A 17,435-nucleotide genomic window follows, 5' to 3' on the forward strand; every position below is an offset into this window, starting at 1 on the left:
TATTAAATATCATGTCCCTTCTGAGTCCATCCAATTCATAGAATTTTACAATAACACTTTATTTCAAAAGCCAGTATATTCTCCTTTGTCAAATTGGATGGACTTAGATGATAAGAAATGAAATGTACAGAAGAATACAATTAAAAGAGACTCTGTTTCAAAAAGTCATACAAAGAAAATTAAAACTCATTGGACATATTTGTAGAATGTCAAGTGACAGAAAGCTAAAGTCATTGGTGTTTGGCCTAATGAGCAGAACAAATGTCAGAGGTCATCCTCATCATGAGTGGGTTGACAATATTAAAGACTGGTGTGGGGAACTCTTCAAGAATTAAGTCATGCTGCAATGAACAGATGTCACTGGAATAATATAGTCAACATGGCATTAGACACCTATGGGTGCTGCACCCATGATTCATGATGATATGTCCCTACATTCCTGTATGTCTTACACCGGATCAAGTTCCAAAGGAGTGGATGGAAAGCAAGATTGCACCAATTCATAAGAGAGGTGACAGAACTCAAGCATAAAATTATAGGCCAGTCTGTGTGTTAGGTGTTGTGGCTAAAGTGTTGGAGAGGGTTAGTGAGAACCAGGATCCATAATTCAATTGCCAAGAGTAGTATTCTGTTTGATGAACAGCATGGATTTGTTAAAGGATGATCGTATTTTAGTAATATGCTTACTTGTCACAATAATGTGATAGGTGCATTGGAAAAGGGAGATGAACACACAGTAGTATACTTAGATTTTACAAAGTCTTTTGATAGATTTCCATACGATAGCTTGATAGTTAAACTAGAATGGATGGAATTGGATATTAGATTAGTGCATTGAATTGAAGATTGGCTCTCTGATTATTATCAGCAAGTTGTGTATGGGGAGCAATATTCGAGAAGAGGAAAGTCATTAGTGGTGTGCCTTGAGAACCTGTTTTAGGGCCATTTCTTTTTAATCAGCATGTTACTGAAATTGGGGAAGATTAGAATGGGGATATTCAGTTGTTTGCAGATGATTCAAAGTTAGGAAGAACTATGAGAAGTAGAGCAGATGTGGCTTTTCTAGAGTACTTGAATAGACTGGATTAATGGGCACAGGTTGCCACTGCAATGTTGCAAAGTGTAAGGTTTTAAAATTTGAAAAACAAAGATGGGATGTATAATATAAATTTCATGGGGATATATAGGAGTAAGAGATTTGGGTATGATGATAGATAGGGATCTAATAACAGGTTGTCCCTATTTTGGACACATTTCTGAAAGTGTGAGGACAACACAACAAATTCTGGTGATGATGTAGATGAATTTTGGAATGATGTGTTTATAGAATCAAGGAGATTCTGGTCACTTGGTTTCTTTAAAAAGATGAAGAGATACTGGAAAGGACCCCCAGGTGATTGATTAAGTTGTTTCTGGTCTCTGGAATGTTGAGTATTAAGAAAGGGTGAGGGAGAGGGGACTAGAAAGGTTTGATAAACACCTAGAACAAGGATGAAAAGCAGCTAATATAACCACAAGAAAGGAAGAACATATGAGGATATAAGAACATAAGTTACCTTCATAACTCTTCTACTAATTTGTTGTTTCTTGTGATTATATTAGTTGCTTTAATATAATTTTTGTTCTAGGTGTTTATCAGAGGGGTGCTTAAGGGTCAAAGCTGTGTAACTGAGAGGAGACCTCCACATAGCCTTTAAAGGAATGCGGAGAACCGACCAGGGCTTCTGACCTAATGTCCAATCCTCACCTTCTCATGGTGCACCCTGTTGGGTATCTATTTGGATACTGAACAAACGAGGATGGGCTGGCAATTTGGGATTTAGCTGACCAAATTGTATTCTTATTGGCCAAACCAAAATAAAAAACGATTGTACAACATGACAAAATTTCATGCTGGCAGGGGCGTCACCTGGTTAAACAAGGCCCCCCTTGTTTTCGCCAGGGAACCAGGGCGAACAGTGAAAAGTCAGCTACTAGAACAAATCTGAAAATAAACCCCAACTCAACATCACCAGAGTTAAAGATCAGTACTATCAACGTAATAAGCCTGAATGGCAAAGAAATGGAGCTAGCTGAGGAATTAGATAAGTACCAGATCGACATAATAGGGGTGACTGAAACAAAAAAGACAAAAACTGGTGAGATCTTTCTGAGCAATAAATACAAAATGTTATATTCAGGCAATGACAATCAAGGAAAAGAAGGAGTAGCCATAGTATTCAACACAAAATACAAGGCTAATCTTCTTGCCTACAGTCAGTCTCAAGTAGAGTAATGTGGGCAAATATGAGAATGGGGAACTGGACAATGAGACTTATTTGTGCCTATGGTCCCACAGAAGGGTCTACTAAGGTAGAAGTGGAGGAATTTTTTGAGGCTCTAGAGAAAGCTACTGATACAATGAAAAAGGAAAAGTTGGTCCTTGTTGGGGATCTAAATAGCAGAGTAGGAAGTGATTGTCAGACATACAAAAATGTTTTGGGAAAATTTGGAGAAAAGCAAAGCTAATAATAATGGCAAATATCTATTGGATTTCTGCTAAGGACATGGACTGGTTATTACTAACACCATGTTCCAACATAAAAATGTGCACAAATTCACATGGAGAGAAGAGGCTAGGAATAAGAAAAGTCTCATTGACTATGTTATTGTTGATGGTGATGTTTTCTTCCTGGTGCAGGACACCAGAGTGTACAGAGGATTTGAAATTGGAAGTGATCACTATTTAGTCTTGAGCAGGATAAAATTGAATTTCATATTGAAAAGAATAACATGTAAGAAAGTTTTAAAGCGAATAAAAGTTGAGCAGCTCTCAGATGTGAACTGTAGACTAAAATACAGAAAGATTATTGAAGAAAAAATGAAAGAGTTTGAGAACAGGAATCAAACCTTGGAGATTCATTGGCAAACTCTGAAGAAAACATTGATTGATTCTACCAGAGAGGCATGTGGTGAGGTTTTCTGCAAGGATAGAAAAATCAGAACTCCCTGGTGGACACAGGAAGTTAAAGAGGCAGTGAAGGAAAAGAAGAAAGCATATCAAAAGTTCCTGTCAAATAAGTCAGCTTGTGCTCTTAGAGAATATAGAGACAAATGCAAGAATGCTAAACACTGTGTAAAAATAGCTAAACAAAAGTCATGGGCAAGAATATAGATATCAAGAAGGTGGCAAAATATTCTGGAGGCTGTTGAAGAAGCTTAGGAATGGAGGAAAAAGTGCTGTAAAAGGAGTTAGAGATGATAATGGTGACATGAAAACGGGAGAAAAAGATATCCTTGAAGTATGGAGTAATTACTTTGAAAAACTGCTAAATGAAACAAGCAGTGATGACAGCACATTGGTAAAAAACACTGCCCAGGCATGCAGTCAGGAATACATATCCATACTTGAAGTAGAAAAAGCCATCAAAGGCTTGAAATGTGGAAAGGCAGCAGGAGTAGATGATATTCGACCAGAAATGCTGAAGTATGGTGGTATAAGAGTCTTACAGTGGCTGCATTGCATAGTTCAGAAAGCATGGACAGAGGGACGAATTCCCAATGATTGGAGTAGAGCTCTCATAGTACCCATATATAAAAAGGGAAATAAACCTGAATGTGAAAATTACAGAGGTATTTCCCTACTGAGTGTTTCTGGCAAGATCTATGCAAGTATACTTGAGAAACGGTTGAGAAGAATTGTGGAAGAAAAGCTTGGTGAAGAACAAGCTGGATTCAGGCCAAATAGAGGCTGTCAGGATCAGATCTTCACTTTACGACAAATAGTCGAGAAAGCATGGGAATATAACAAAGATCTGTATTTAAGTTTTGTCGATTTGGAAAAGGCACATGACAAGGTACCAAGAGAGAAGCTATTCAATATGCTGCAGTTATATGGTGTAAATGGGGCATTATATCAAGCAATACTTAGTCTTTATTTGAGTTGTAAGTCAGCAGTTAGAATTGAAGAAAGTACAGGAAGATGGTTTAATGTTAAACCTGGTGTGAGACAAGGATGTACATTATCCCCTCTGTTATTCATTATTTATATGGATCACATTATGAAGGAAAGTGGTATTAAACATGATATCAAAATTGGAGATGCTAATGTCAGCTCTTTGCTTTATGCGGATAATGTTATACTTCTAAATAAATCCGCTACAAGGCTGCAAGATTCTCTGACTAAATTGAATAGCTGTTGTAATAGATATGGTATGAAGGTCATCAATAAAAAGACAAAGACAATGAAAATAGGCAGCATCATTGAAAATGTCAGCTGTGTTGTGAATGGAGAACCTGTGGAACAAGTAAAACATTTCAGCTATTTAGGCACGATTTTTACTGAAGATGGTAAATTAAATATAGAAATAGACAACAGAATCAGCAAAGCTGGTATGGTGGGAAGTCAATTGAATAAATTCATATGGAATAAGAGAGAAATTAGTCGGAACACTAAATTAGCTGTATATATACAAGACCGTGTTCGAACCAGTTTTAACTCATGGATCTGAGAGCTGGGTCAGAAGTAAAACACTTGACCAAAGACTAGAGACCGCAGATATGAGAGTCCTGAGAAAGATTATAGGTGTGAACAGATGGCATCAATGGCAATATCATATTAAAAACGAGGATATTAGGAAAGAACTTGACATTGTCAGCATCCAGGAATGCGTTAGCAGAGCTAATCTCAGGTGGTATGGTCACCTTAACAGAATGGGCGAAGAAAGATTAGCAAAACAAGTGTTCTCAGCCAGGTTGGCAGCAGAACGACCCAGAGGTAGACCAAGATATAGGTGGATTGATACGGTACAAAGTACCTTAGACGATAGAAATATAAGATCTGATAATATTGGAGTCTTGACAAGTAACAGACTGATTTGGAAGAAAATTGTAGATAGGAAGTTAGTAATGATGTAATTTTTTTCATGTAGTACTATGATATCCTGTGCACCCCTTGAGGGTACATGACAGGAATTTGATGATGATGATGGTGTTTATCAGAATTTTCCAGTCCCCTTCGTATAATTGACAGAGTTTAGTGGATAGGAGGAGAAGACTGGTTGAAGTGGGGGGTATGAATAAGGCGTATAAATTGGTGCGGAGTTCTTGTCAGATGAAATTGAAGATGTTAATCTGACAACCCTGTCAGCTATATAAGAAAGGTGTGAGCAAAAGAGTTAAAAGCAGGTGTTTTACATGGAGAGTGGTGAATGTTTTGCATGAAGATAATGTGAATGTCTTTATGGCATGATATGATGAAATGTGCATGTGACAGGGGACTTCCCACAGTGAGTCTTTGACTGCATGAAGGTCTGGGGATAATAATAATAATAACAACAGGTTGTCCCTGATTCTCCCTTTGTTTCTGTATTTTTGCACTCTATAATTTTATAAGCCATTTAATTTATATTTGTGAATGTATTTGTAATATCCACTCCACACTTGAGAGGTTGTGCAATAGTACCATGTATATGGTCAAGTGATTAGAGAGAAAGAAGGAAGTCATTGGGATAAATGGTATAGGAAAGGTTCTTTCAAAGAACAGAAGTAGATAGAATGAAAAGGATTCTGAACTTCATATAGATGTCAAGAAAAAGCTGCTTGTATTTTTATATGTTTTTATATAGAAGAATGAAATGGAATAGTGATGAGGCCATTTGTTGGAGCAGCATCTATGAAAATTACCTATGAAGAATACGTAATTCACAAACAGAGCATCCATAAAAAACTGATTAGTGTAATTCTTTGTGAGTGAGAGAATGGATTGCTGTGGATTAACATAGTGTTAAGAGTTATTCTAGTAAGTGGTGTCTTTAATGAAAGAGGACATCCATTTTTTTGGTGGCTGAGGAGAATCTGAATATGATGTGTTTGTGTCAGGAAAGGCTAGAATTGTGAATCAGCTCAAGAAGAGACCAATCTGAATATTATCAATATTATTTTAACTGGAGAGAGAGAGAAGTCATCTGAAGATTATGAGAGATAATGGTAGTGTAGTGAGATCTGACAAGAAATAGGACTGTCTTTTGAAACATGGCAAGGAGATCAGTGTTTAAAATACTGGCTATGAATGATCTTAAAGTGTTAATTGCTTGAACATCACAAAGTTGGTCAAATGTAGAAGAGGAATGGGGGGGGGGCATACTTTCATTAACAAAAACTGTGGATAGGATTTGTGTTTAGGAGAGAAAGTCATTATTGTGTAAGAGATAGGAAGAGCATTTGAGGAGGGAGGAAGGGGGTCGCAGAAAACCCTGGGATACCCTAGTATAGATAGCAAAACCCAAATAGAGGGAACCATCCAGTGAACAGCCAGGGTAGAAACTGGCAGTCCAGTCACAAAGGACAGAAAGCAGCCCATAAAATGAAACTTGCTAAGTAGATCTCCATGCCATACTCAATCAGATGCCTTGTAAATGGTAATAACAGCCATGTAAGTTTCTGCCCTAAGATGGGTAAAATGTTTAGGAAATCTGGGGTTGGGTGAGGGTAGCAGAATCTATATCAGTGATTGTGAATTAATTGGTGGACCATCAAGTAATAGGTAATGAACAAGTTTACTGTTGATAACTATTGTTTAAAAATAATTGATGTGATAGAAATGGGATATTTGATGGTTGACTTTATCTTTTATTTCTGGAAAGCATATATGGCAGATAGAGAAAAGTTAGACAGTATCCTGGAGTGCAAATTTTAAGCATAATTTGTACTCTAGGTAGAAGATAATTTCATTAACTGGTGTGAGACTTCCAATCTACTTTTGGAAACCTGAAGGTGACATGAAAAAGTTCCATGTTTGTTATCTAGAGCAGCGCTTCCCAAACTGTGGGCCATGGCCCCCTTGGGGGCCATAGGTTTTGTTGAGGGGGGCATGAAATAATGAAAACAAATTTTAAATGTTTTAAGACTAAGCAGATTTTTTTTATCTTAAAAGAAACATATTTAATTTTTATTATTTATTATTTCTTTTTTGTTATTTTTTATATTTTAATGGGAAAAAATCACACAATGGTTCACAAATTTTGCTTCTCGTATTTCGGTGCTTAATGAATATTAGTAAACATATGCTTATTTATATAAGTTTCATTTCAAAGCAGAAATTTAAGAATTGCAGCTTCAAATATTTCACCTGATATTAACTTTTTGTGTAGTAGTATTGAAACATATCCATCACATTAAATTGTTATTAAACTTCTTTTATGTTTTTAATTCTTTCTTTATTACTAATAGTTTTACGTTTCATGGGCTTGTACTGCAAATGTACAATAACAATATATCTATCTATATAAAAATATGAGATAATGTGCCATGTCAAATGTGTATGTAAGATGCTAAAAATGTAATATTTGCATTTGATTTTTGCAATATTCGCTGTGTATGTTTTGTATTGAATATAAATACTAACAATATTATAATAATATATGTCTATATTACGATTTTTTTCAAGAAGGGTCGTGAAATATTTAAATTTTTCCAAAGGGGGGCCCTGACATCCAGAAGTTTGGGAAGCACTGATCTAGAGCATGGTTTTTGGAAAATATATAAAATTATTAATAAAAATAAAAGAGCAATGAAAAATTGGGGAAAAAAAAAGTTTTGAAAATGCAAACGAGTGATCTGATGAACTTAACAATTGATGCATTTTTGAAAATTATAGAGACAACTACCGTGTTTGAATAAAAACTTTAGTTTAATATAACTAAAATCTACATTCGACGTTTAGACCTTTATGTCAAGGTCATCTTCTGGAGCATACAACTATACACAGAAAATAAGCTACACTACAATCAAACTGGTTTGTTAAAGTTACTGACCAACCGCTACAACAATTGTTGTCCTGACCTCTGGTGGAAAAAAAAAAAAAAAGCTCTCCACTACCCCTATCCCCCAATTGCTAACTTCTACATGGAAACCTTTGAGCAAAAAGGCTCTTGATTCCGCCACGCTAAGACCGACAGTCTGGCTTAGATACGTTGACGACGTGTTCGCTATCTGGCCACACAGGACAAACGCTAAACACATTCCTTAGCCACCTGAACAAACAACACGAACGCATACAATTTACCATCGAAATCGAAAATCAAAACTTGCTCCCGTTCCTAGACACACTAGTCACACGTCTTCCTTCAGGCAGTCTATCCTTCACGGTCTACCAAAAACCGACACACACTGGCCAATACATACATGCTAATTCATACCACCACCCATCACAAAAATATGGAGTCATTAACACCCTTAAAAACAGAGCTACAACAATTTTCTCTAACCAGCAAGCCCTGAAACAAGAACTAAAAATCATCAGCGACACATTCATAAATAATGGATATAACAGAAATACTTTTAATAAAATATTCCATAAAACAACAACAAAAACGAATCTAGATTACACTAAAACCATAGCCATCCCATACATTAAAGGGTTATCAGAAAAAATCAGCAGAATCCTACAACATTATAACCTCAATTCCACCTTTAAACCACCCATTAAACTTAAAACCATATTCAACTCCTCTAAGGATCCTCTCCTCCCATTGGCACATCCTGGAGTCTATTGCATCCGCTGCACCTGTTACTTACCGTGCATTGGTGAAACAGGACGGACAATCCCTATATGAAAGAAAGAACACATTAAATATAACCATTATGGTGAAGCAGGCCTCTCAGATCATGCGCTCAACACCTTACACCAAATCATCTGGAAAAGCACCCACTCTTTACACCACACAAAAACCTGGTATGAAAGGAAATTTAAGGAAGCCTGCGAAATCCTGATAAACCACCCAAATATCAACAACAAAGATGGCATGAAAATTCCAAGGATCTGGATGGCACACATTCAGCCCACCTAATATATAAGATCCAGCATAAGTCAGGACTCTAGCCAATCTTCAGCTAGTATTAGAAACCATTCCATACCAACTGGCTGGAATGTACATGTATAATCATGATGTTAATATATGTATATAGATAGATACATAGACTTGTTGTTGTGCCCAATGTATCTCTACCACCAACAGATGACACTAATAATAGGACTCTAGCATTGATGTATAATTTTTTTTCTTTTTTTTTTCCCCCCACCAGAGGTCAGGCCAACAATTGTTGTAGCGGTTGGTCAGTAACTTTAACAAGCCAGTTTGATTGTAGTGTAGCTTGTTTTCTGTGTATAGTTATATGCTCCAGAAGATGACCTTGACATAAAGGTTGAAACGTCGAATATAGATTTTAGTTATATTAAACTAAAGTTTTTATTCAAACATGGTAGTTGTCTCCATAATTTTCAAAAATGCATTCGGATTACCATGCAAGCTTAAAAGAAAGGATTAAATAAAAAAAGGATTAACAATTGATAGTAGTAAGAATGACAAAAGCGATACGAATTTAGCAGAAGTTGAAATGCAGAGTGCAATTAATGATAAAGGTGGCAAACATAAGAGTGGTTGGTCAGTGGAATACATTGCCTGAGTGTGCTGTGAATGTAGACATATTGAATCAGTTTAAAGCATAGGTGGATGAATATTGTGTGCAGTAGTGTGTACCTCCCATGATTAGTCTCGGACTCCATGGAGGTCAGATGCTAATAATAATAATTTTAATTATAGCACTATAGACTGGGATGATGAGATAGCAACTGGAAGTAAAGAAAACGAGTTTCTCAAATTATAAAAATCAAGTGGATATTAACTCCAGCATTATTTCAAAGCCAAATACAGAAACTATAAAAGTTCATAGTATATTCGAGTGTATTCCTGTAAGCTCTCTGATCAAATTTCATACGAAAATTTTGAAGTTTCTGTATTCGCTTTGAAATAATGCTGGATTTAATATCCACTTGATTTTAATAATTTTTACATCACCGAATTGAAGTCTTTTGGCTCTTCATTTTAGTAAATGAGTTTCTCAAGTTTTTGAGGGACATCTACCTCAGGCAGTATGTAACTAAGAGCACACGAGGATTGAGGGTATTGAATTTGATCAGCTCATCAGAGGATGTTGTTATAAATGAGGTATCAAATCACCCTCCAGTTGATGAGAGTGACCATGAAGTGATTACCTAGGTAGTTCTCAACCATGTAAGGAAACCATATCTCAACCATACATGAAACTACAAAGCTGGTGATTATGAGAAGTTCAGGAAATAGCCTTTCGCTGTAGCATGGAATAAGGAGTTCTGCGGAAAGAAGATCACTGTTGCTTGGGTGATATTCAAAAACCCTCTGTCTAATTCCAAAGGTCAGAAGGTTAAATAATATAGGTGTGAAATGGATGAATGAAGAGATTAAGCATGCAATACAGAGAAAAAAAGCCATTATGGAGGAAACATAAGAGGAATGATAATAGTCAGTTCAATGAGCAATACAAAGAACAGACAAGGAGGGTGACTTGGTTGGTAAGGGTAGTAAAAGTTAAGTGTGATTAGCAGTTACCTAATGAAGCTAAAAAAATCCTTTGGAATTCTTACAATATGTAGCCAGAAAAAATAAGAAAAATTATGATAGGATGGCATTAATTGGAGAAATTGATATAAGAATAACTGCTGTGGAGGATATAGTTGAAATATTTAATGAGCAGTTCATAAAGGTCTTTCATTCATGTGAATGTGACATCATGTAGAGTTTGAGATCAGTTGCTTCGGTTGTAAATTCCAAATGACCCAACATAATGTATGGATTTCCTCTTGATTCCCCCCCCCCACACACACACACTCAAAAGCTTAAAATTGGCTGCAGAAACTTCTGAGTTACAGATGACATAGATCAGGTTCTCTTAATAAGAAATCAATATGCTGCCAATGTTAGAAAGATGCCACCTTTTTGGAAGAGGAGGAGAGACTGACTGTAAGTGAGCAAGAAGTATATGGAGAATAGAACAAACTTGATGTTAATAAGCTGTAGGACTTGATAATATATCATCACGTGTTTCGAAGGAATGTGCCAGGTAGTTGGCATCTGCCTTGACATATTTGTTTAATATGAGTCTTGCACTGAATCAACTTCTAAAGGAGTGGAAGGAAGAAAGGCAAGGTTGTGCTGCTTCATAAGAGATAACAGAACCCAAGCTTCAAATTATAGCCCTATCTGTGTGTCAATTGTTAGTTAAAGTTAAAGTGTTGGAGAGAAGCTGGTGAGAACCAGGATCTAGACTAAAGGGAAGTCATGTTTTAGTAATCTACTTACTTGGGCATGGATAACAGGGTTTTTCTCCCATTTATCTGGGGTTTTTCCTCCCACAAGCAGGCAAACTGACCCCATGAACACACACACATGGATTACAGTTAGGAATACTTAAGCCATAGGTCTGATTCGTCAGCTATGCCAGTCTCGAGCCCGGATAAAATTTGGGGAGATTGAGATGGCGTTATACTTCCCCATAAAAGGGGCCTCACAGCCATTATATCATCATACACTATAAATAAACAAATAATCTACTTATTACAAGGTGATGGCTTCACTGGGTAAAGGAGATGGATACACAGTAGCATACGTTGATTTTGCAAAGGCTTTTTATAGACTGTCATATGATAAGTTGATAGTCGAATTAGAATGGATGGGTTTGGATATAAGACTAGTGTATTGGATTGGAGATTGGCTATCTGATAGGTGTCAGCAAGTTGTGTAAGGGAGAACAGTATCCCAGAAGATGAAAGGATCTATTTTAGGACCATTGCTTTTTAACCTGTATGTTAATGATATTGGGGAAGATTTGGATGGAGATATTCAGTTGTTTGCAGATGATGCAAAGTTGAGACAAACTATGAAGAGTAGAGCAGATTTTGTTGCCTTACAAGATAACTTGAATAGAGTGAGTGAATTGGCATGGAAGTAGAGATGACAGTTCAATGTTGCGAAATGTAATGTTTTAAAATTTGGAAAACAAAGATGGGAGTATTCATTTCAAACAAATTATGAAGACTGCAACCATGTTAGAAATAATTACTTTAATTTCCCGGTGTTTCAACCTTCATATTAACGTTATCATCTGGAGTATACATATATATGAGGGTGGTCTGAAAAGTTCTTTGCCTTGACAATAGATAGCAACACTATCAGTAAGATTTTTTTTTTCTAAGTTGGTACATCTGTCATAAGCATCCATGTGAAATTGCAAGTCATTCTATCAAGTAGTTTTTTTATACAGCTGTCTGAAATAAAGGGTATCCCTTGAAATGGATAAAATTGAGTATCGTGCAGTTATAAAATTCTTTGTAAAAGAAAGTTTAGCACCAAAAGAAATTCATTCGAAGTTCATAAAAGTTTATGGGCATTCTTTTCCTTCATTTTTGACAGTTAAGCTGCCGGGTTTAAACGTGGCTGTACCAGCCTTGAAGATGATCCACGTGAAGGATTCCCAAAAAGTGTAACAACACCAGAAATCATTGATCAAGTGCACGATATGGCATTGGATGACCGGCAAGTCAAAGTGTGTGAAATTGCTGTGACTATACCCATTTCGAAAGAATGTGTAGGATATATTTTGCATGAAGCATTGCAAATGAAAAAGCTTTGCACAAGATGGGTGTCGCACTTGCTACAGCAGATCAAAAACGCACTCGCATGAAAATCTCTGAATAGTGCTTGTAGCATTTTAACAAGAAAACTGATTTTGTGCATCAATTTATTACTATGGACGAGACTTGGATTCACTATTACATACCAGAATTCAAACAGCAGTCAAAACAGTGGACAGAAGACAGTTGTTCAGTGCCAAAGAACACAAAGTTTGTTCCATCAGCAGGAAAGATCATGTCATTGGTGATTTGAGATGCCAAAGGCATTTTGTCTATTAATTATCTTGAAAATGGTAAATTAAAACTGGTAATTAATTCCGTAAATTAATTACCAGTTATATCTTGAAAAGGGTAAAACAATAACCGGGGAAAGACAGTTGTTCAGCGCCAAAGAACACAAAGTTTGTTCCATCAGCAGGAAAGATCATGTCATTGGTGATTTGAGATGCCAAAGGCATTTTGTCTATTAATTATCTTGAAAAGGGTAAAACAATAACCGGGAATATTATTCCAATCTTTTAACCAGACTAGTTTGTGAGCAAAGACCCGGTTTGCAGAAGGAAAAAATCATCTTTCAACAGGACAATGCACCTGCCCACAAAGGTGTTTCGGCAATGGGAAAATTAAGGGATCTGCGCTATGACTTCACTACTAAAGAAGACAAAGTCGGTTCCATCAGCAGGAAAGGTCATGGCATCAGTGTTTTGAGATGCCAAAGGCATTTTGTTTATTAATTATCTTGAAAAGGGTAAAACAATAACTGGGGAATATTATTTTCCAGTCTTTTAACCATACTAGATGAAAAATTCGTGAGAAAAGACCCGGTTTGCAGAAGAAAAAAATCATCTTTCAACAGGGCAATGCACCTGCCCACAAAGGTGTTTTGCAATGGGAAAAATTAAAGGCTCTGCACTAGGAATTTTTGAAACATCCACCCTCTTCCCCAGATTTGGCTCCCTCTGACTTCTATCTCTCTCTCCCAAAACTAAAATTCTTCCTCACTGGTCAGCGTTTTTCTTCAAATCAAGAGGTAATTGTAGCTGTAAAGGAGTATTTTGCAGATCTTACTGAGAACCACTACAGGGACGGGATAATGGTGCTGGAACAAATGTATTTTCTTAAGGGAGATTATGTTGAAAAATAAAAATAATTTTGAAATTATAAATTCACTTTTTTCATTGTTAGGCCGAGAACTTTTCAGATCACCCTTGTATATACAGAGACAAGCTATATTACATTTCAAACAGTACGCCAAATAGACAATGCTTTGATCAACAGTTATTCTACTGGCCTGACATCTAGTGGAGGAAAAAAAATTACTACATGAAAGCTATTTTCTATTTATAACATCATCAGAAAATCCTGAATTACTTATTGTCCTAATTATAATTAACTCTTAGACTAAAAGGTTATGTGCCATCCATATTCTTGGGATTTTTAGACCATCGTTATTGTTAAGATTAGGGTGGTTGATAAGAATTTTGCAGGCCTCCTTAAATTTATGTTCATGCCATGTTTTGATGTGATGTAAACAACGGGTGCCTTTCCAGGCTCTGATATGAAGGTAGAAATGTTGGGAAATTAAAGTAATTATTTCTGACATTTCTCGTAGTCTCCATAATTTCTGAAATGAATGCTTATCATCATTAAAACTAAAGGAAAGATGGGATATAGAATTTACTCTAGTTGGGGATATATTGTTGGAGGTGGGGGAAATAAGATATCTCGGGATGATGATGGATAAGAATCTAAAATTTAGAGGACATATTGCGAAAATTGTGAGGACAGCACAATGAATTCTGGCACCGATGTGGAGGACTGCCTTGTAGAAGTAAGGAGATTCTGGTTCCATTGTATAAGGCTCAGGTTTTTTGCATGCATAGTTATGAATGATTGGAATGCCTTGCCTGGCGTGGTGTCTGCAGAGAATTTCAATGTGCGTAAGGCAAGGTATGATGAGCTGTATTTATGAGAAAGGGACTTTCTAGATGAGTCTTTGACTGATCTAAGAGGGCTTGGAATAATAATTAAATCAACTCAGAGGATAACAATAGTGTTGACAAGGACTAATAGGTCTAAATCTGTCTGAGGGAGATGAGGAAACAAGAAGCACAGAGACATGTAACCATGATTATATCAGAACTGTGAAATATTTGATATGAGAACAGAGTAAGTGAATATAGGCTACAAACTCCAAAGACAAAGGAGAGGTGATGTAATAGCAACATATAAGATGGTAAAAGGAATTTTATAAGAATGGATGCAGCTGAAATCTTTGAAGAGATTGTTATCTCTGAAGAAGGAGCATTTCTTGAAGTAATCGTTCATGATCATCATCTGTGAATGAATTTAAGGAAAGATATGATAGGTGATCTGTGAACTGAAGCCTCCTATAATGAATCTTTGGACACCAGGTTTCCTATAATAATAACTTTTATATATAATCTCTGTTGTGAAATATGGATACAGGTATCCCTCGATTAACGCGGTTAATTAATCCCTCAATGTTACCACGTATATCAAAATCGCATTAATCAAATCTAATAATCAATGGTAAAAATTACAATTCATCCATGATCGATTACTGTATTAATAGTTTGTTTTATATGGCACTCTTTTAGGAAAATAAAAATTGAATGCGAAGTAAATGTTTAATAAATACTTGTACCTATATTATTTACTGCAATTTTTTTATCAGAAGAAGTTATCAAGAGTCGTTTGAACAGTTTTAGGTTTTTTCTTATCGGCATAAATTCTACGATAACAAGCAAAATGACTCTCCAGACCTCAGCAAACAAGCAATAAAACATAAAGAAAAAACACTGCAAATATAATACATGATGGTACAAATTAAGTTAATATTGAACCCAACATTATTTCATAGCCGAATATAGAAACTACAAGAGTTTCATGCCGAATATATAGAAACTAAAAGTTTCGTCGGATGCAAGCATAAGTAACCTTATGGGCAACTCGATGTAAAGGTGGAGTAAGCTCCAGATCACTTTCCTTAGTATTTTCCATAATGTAAAGCACATCTAGAGGACATATATGATAAATAAGCCTTTGGCTCTCTATTTCAGTAATACATGATGGTTTATTTATTTTCAGTTACAATCTAGAAATTACTGAACAAAGTATAAAAATAAAATAAAATAAAATAAACCATATTATATGTTTTTACTATATGTTAATAGAATAAAATAAACCATACATAGTGACATCGGAGGTCGCAGTATCTCTCAGATACAATTTACTGTCAAATATCACAGACCTTTCCATAACATGTATTAAATCAAACTGACAGCAAAAACAGTGCGGAATATCACTTGTAACATATGAATGCACAGCTACTCATCACCTCCATGCTATACACTGAATTGTGTAAGAATATTTATATTAAACATTTCGCATGTATCTGTCAGATCATCTGCGAGCTCCGCAAGGATAAAGGCACATTAATTAAAACTTGCTGTGTATATCAAGGGATTGCCGCAATTAATTTCAGCACGTTAATCAAATCCGTATTAAGCAAAACTGCGTTAAGCAAGGGATACCTGTATATTAACTAACATTTTTCTATTTTTATTTTAATTTCAAAATGTTTCAGGGTTTTTTTTTTTGTTTCAGTTCGGGACTTTACCTTCAGTCAGACACATCATGGACATCAAGTGGCATATGGAGAAGCAGGCGATTGTTACAGTACAGCTAAATGTCCTCAGGGTCGTTTCTCAATCAGCCTTCTAGGAACTGGCTTTATTGTATCATCAGAAAAAACAAAGTGGGTTGTACAGGGTAATTTCCCATCTCAAAAGATTCAGTGGTTAGAGGTGAGTCATTTATAATTGAATATGATGATCATTGAATCAATTAGATATCAAACTGTTTTAAGCAAGTGTTTTGTCTGTTAAAATTATTCCATTCATTAATATTTTAGAATATTTAGAAAAATAGATTTTAAAAAATCTTCATTTAGTTTTAATACTTCAACAGCTTATTTTACTTGACCTCTGTAGAGTCACAACATTTGAGGGGAAGGGTTAGTTTTTTTTTTTTTTTCATTTGCATTATGCATATGATGCAAACTAAATTGATTAACAACATGTTGATAATTGACAATATAACAAAAAAAAAGTGACAGCTAGTGGACCAAGAAATATGCAACTTAACTACCTTATCGGCCATTATGGATCAAATACGCATCCTGATACGCTTTGTATCCATCATATATTTCAATGTACTGTCAATGGTATTACAATTTTAATATGCACTTTGCATCCATGGTAACTTGGACATATATATACATCCTGGCTGGTAGCATGGTTAATGGAATCAAATAATGAAAATATTATTAATAATTATCAATAGGCTTTTGTAACTCTCACATAAAGATGTAACATTGCAATGATTTTGTGTTGCATTTTTCAAGGGAGGACAAGTGATCCAGGGTAAATGTGGAGGTTACTGTGGAAAATGCTCTCCGGATTCTGCCACTGGGTTAGTCCTTGATGTAGCACCACCATGATTCAGGTCAGTTAAGTTATTCATTCAGAATGCTTTGTTTATTTAGAATTCTGTTTTATTAACATCAGAATGAGAACTCTTGTTTTATTGACTTCAACTCAGCATTGCAATAATATAAAAAATTTAGCTTATTTGATAGCAAGTAACAGAGCAGAGAGAATGCATGATCAAAGTCAAGGGGGGAGAAGAAAGAACTTGATCTAAAAGTTGAGGAAGAAGGATGAAATACATCTCTGAGTGGTATAAGAGATTGATTGTCTGAAAGTATCAGTAGGTAGAGGAAATTAATATCTCAGCTAAGCAAGGTAGCCAATAGTGTTTTGGAGTGTTTTGTATTTGATCTACAACTGATCAATGTTATTTTTTAATAATAATTCATGAGGGATATATTATTATTATTATTATTATTATTCAGGCCTCCATG

At 35.6% G+C, this 17,435-nt stretch overlaps 1 protein-coding gene across 1 annotated transcript in view; it reads left to right on the forward strand.

Annotated features, from left to right (window-relative positions):
* LOC150109852 (A disintegrin and metalloproteinase with thrombospondin motifs 9-like) overlaps window positions 1–17,012 on the forward strand; it is a 605,150-nt gene extending 588,138 nt beyond the window's left edge. The window contains exons 32-33 of the mRNA XM_090396355.1: window positions 16,118–16,317; window positions 16,917–17,012. Of these exons, the coding sequence (XP_090252481.1) occupies window positions 16,118–16,317; window positions 16,917–17,012 (296 nt within the window). The remainder of the gene's footprint in view (window positions 1–16,117; window positions 16,318–16,916) is intronic.
* The last annotated feature ends 423 nt before the right edge of the window (window positions 17,013–17,435 follow it).

The sequence above is a fragment of the Typopeltis vanoorti genome, chromosome 1, assembly GCF_054136105.1.
Source record: "Typopeltis vanoorti isolate ZY-2024b chromosome 1, IOZ_Tvanoo_1.0, whole genome shotgun sequence".
NCBI lineage: Eukaryota > Metazoa > Arthropoda > Arachnida > Uropygi > Thelyphonidae > Typopeltis > Typopeltis vanoorti.